Raw genomic sequence first — 2,538 nt, forward strand, 5'->3', positions numbered from 1 at the left:
TCTAAGACGGCTCTAAGACGGCTCTAAGGCGGCTCTAAGGCGGCTCTAAGACGGCTCTAAGACGGCTCTAAGACGGCTCTAAGACGGCTCTAAGGCGGCTCTAAGACGGCTCTAAGGCGGCGCTAAGGGGGCGCTAAGGGGGCGCTAAGGGGGGCGCTAAGGGGGGCGCTAAGGGGTGCTAAGGGGCGCCGCGGGGGCCGCCGCGGGGCAGCACACCGGTCGCGGCGGCCGCGGGGTCGATTCCCATCGCCGGCTCTACCCCCTCTTTGACGACGTTCCTGAATTTCCCCTCAATAGGGATCAATAAAGTTACTGTCTATCTGTCTGTCTGTCTGTCTGTCTGTCTGTCTGTCTGTCTATCTATCACTCTATCTATCTATCTATCTATCTATCACTCTATCTATCTATCTATCTATCTATCACTCTATCTATCACTCTATCTATCACTCTATCTATCTATCTATCTATCTATCACTCTATCTATCACTCTATCTATCTATCTATCTATCTATCTATCTATCTATCTATCTATCTATCTATCACTCTATCTATCTATCACTCTATCTATCTATCTATCTATCTATCTATCTATCTATCTATCTATCTATCTATCTATCACTCTATCTATCTATCTATCTGTCTGTCTGTCTGTCTGTCTGTCTGTCTGTCTGTCTGTCTGTCTGTCTGTCTGTCTGTCTGTCTGTCTGTCTGTCTGTCTGTCTGTCTGTCTGTCTGTCTGTCTGTCCAGGACGGCCCAGAAACGATACAGCGTTTGTGTTGAGTTACAAAATAGCTTCACAGTTTAACAACAGTGTTGCTCTCACACACACACACACACACACACACACACACACACACACACACACACGCACACACGCACACAAATGGCGCTCGGCGTATATAAATCCCACTCGATATGCACAAGCAGGCATGATGCTCTGATTGGCCGTGCCTGGCCGGGCGCGCGGGGTGGAACACTGGGAAGCGTTCCACGTTGGCTGGCGCTCGGAGCGCTGCCTGCTGGGGCGCAGAGAGCAACATGGGCCTGCCGGTCCAGCAGCGCTGCTACCGAGTGCGTGGGCCGACCACGTCCTGCTAACGAGCAGCAGAGGAGCCCTGCTCACAAGTCACCAACCAGCCTCCAACCGACCCCGCCCCCCGCCCCCCGCCCCCCGCCGCCCCCCGCCGCCCCCCGCCGCGGGGAGACGGCCCCTGAACTCACAGCGCTGGGCGTTGACGCTAACGACGCATCAGCGGAACGTTTCTGTACAGCGGAGCGTAAGAAGGCGATCATGAACGGGGGCGCTGGGCGTCCACCGAGCGCTTCTCCACACACGCGGAAACCGCCGCAGCGAGGATGACCTCACAGTCACCCGTTCACAGCGCACATTCACATGCTCGTGCATGCTTACGCACGTTCTCGTAGCCACGTGCACACACACAACGCGCACTCCACCCCCTGACCCACCGCCTCACCCCCTGACCCCCCCGATTCACCCTTACCTCACCCCCTGACCCCCCCCCGACTCACCCTTACCTCACCCCCTGACCCCCCCTGACTCACCCTTACCTCACCCCCTGACCCCCCCTGACTCACCCTTACCTCACCCCCTGACCCACCGCCTCACCCTTACCTCACCCCCTGACCCCCCCGATTCACCCTTACCTCACCCCCTGACCCCCCCGATTCACCCTTACCTCACCCCCTGACCCCCCCGATTCACCCTTACCTCACCCCCTGACCCCCCTGACTCACCCTTACCTCACCCCCTGACCCCCCCTTATCTCACCCCCTGACCCCCCACTGCCTCACCCTTACCTCACCCCCTGACCCACCGCCTCACCCTGGAGCTCAGTGAAAGCTAACGGAGAAGGCGTTCAAAGCGGGCGAAAAAACACAGAAACGCCCCCCCCGCCCCCCCCTCCCCCACTGGGGGCAGTACCTGAAGCCCGGGATCATCTTGGCGAAGCCGATGACCTTCTGGATGCTGTAGGACACCAGGTCGGCCAGGTGGGGCAGCATGGACAGCTTGTTGTCGTCCTCGCTGGAGTCCGGGCTCCCCGCCCCGTCCTGGTACATCATCAACAGGTTGGTGAAGTTCATCTTGGTGTCCACAGACTCTGGTGGAGGGGGTGGGAGGAGAGGGGAGAGGGGGGGAGGAGAGAGGGGAGGGGAGGAGAGGGGAGAGGGGAGGGGAGGAGAGGGGAGAGGGGAGAGGGGAGAGAAGAGGTGAGGATGGAGGAGACAAAGGGGGGAAGGAGTGGGAGAGAGGAGGAGACGAAGGGGGGAGGGAGTGGAGAGGAGAGGGTGGAGGAGGGTTAGAAGAGAAGGGAGGAGATCAGGGGAGAGGGGGTGGGGGGGGGGGGGGATGAGAGAGGAGGAGGAGGAGGAGAGGAGGAGAAGAGGAGAAGGGAGGAGGAGAGGTGGATGGAGAGAAAACTGATGAGAAACACTGGAGTGGTCGGCGGTGTAACAAACAGCCCGTCTCCCTCCCGGTCCCAGAGCGCTCCTCTTCCTTCATCACATTTAAAGGTTTT

General features: G+C 58.7%; 1 protein-coding gene across 1 annotated transcript in view; it reads right to left on the reverse strand.

The window, feature by feature from the left end:
• LOC311373536 (vitamin D3 receptor A) overlaps positions 1-2,121 on the reverse strand; it is a gene marked incomplete at its 5' end in the record, with an annotated part of 9,020 nt that extends 6,899 nt beyond the window's left edge. Inside the window, one exon of the mRNA XM_084490282.1 lies at positions 1,944-2,121. Within this exon, the coding sequence (XP_084346408.1) occupies positions 1,944-2,121 (178 nt within the window). The remainder of the gene's footprint in view (positions 1-1,943) is intronic.
• Between the last annotated feature and the right edge of the window lie 417 nt (positions 2,122-2,538).

Source organism: Micromesistius poutassou, assembly GCF_964030765.1.
Source record: "Micromesistius poutassou genome assembly, contig: SCAFFOLD_1542, whole genome shotgun sequence".
NCBI lineage: Eukaryota > Metazoa > Chordata > Actinopteri > Gadiformes > Gadidae > Micromesistius > Micromesistius poutassou.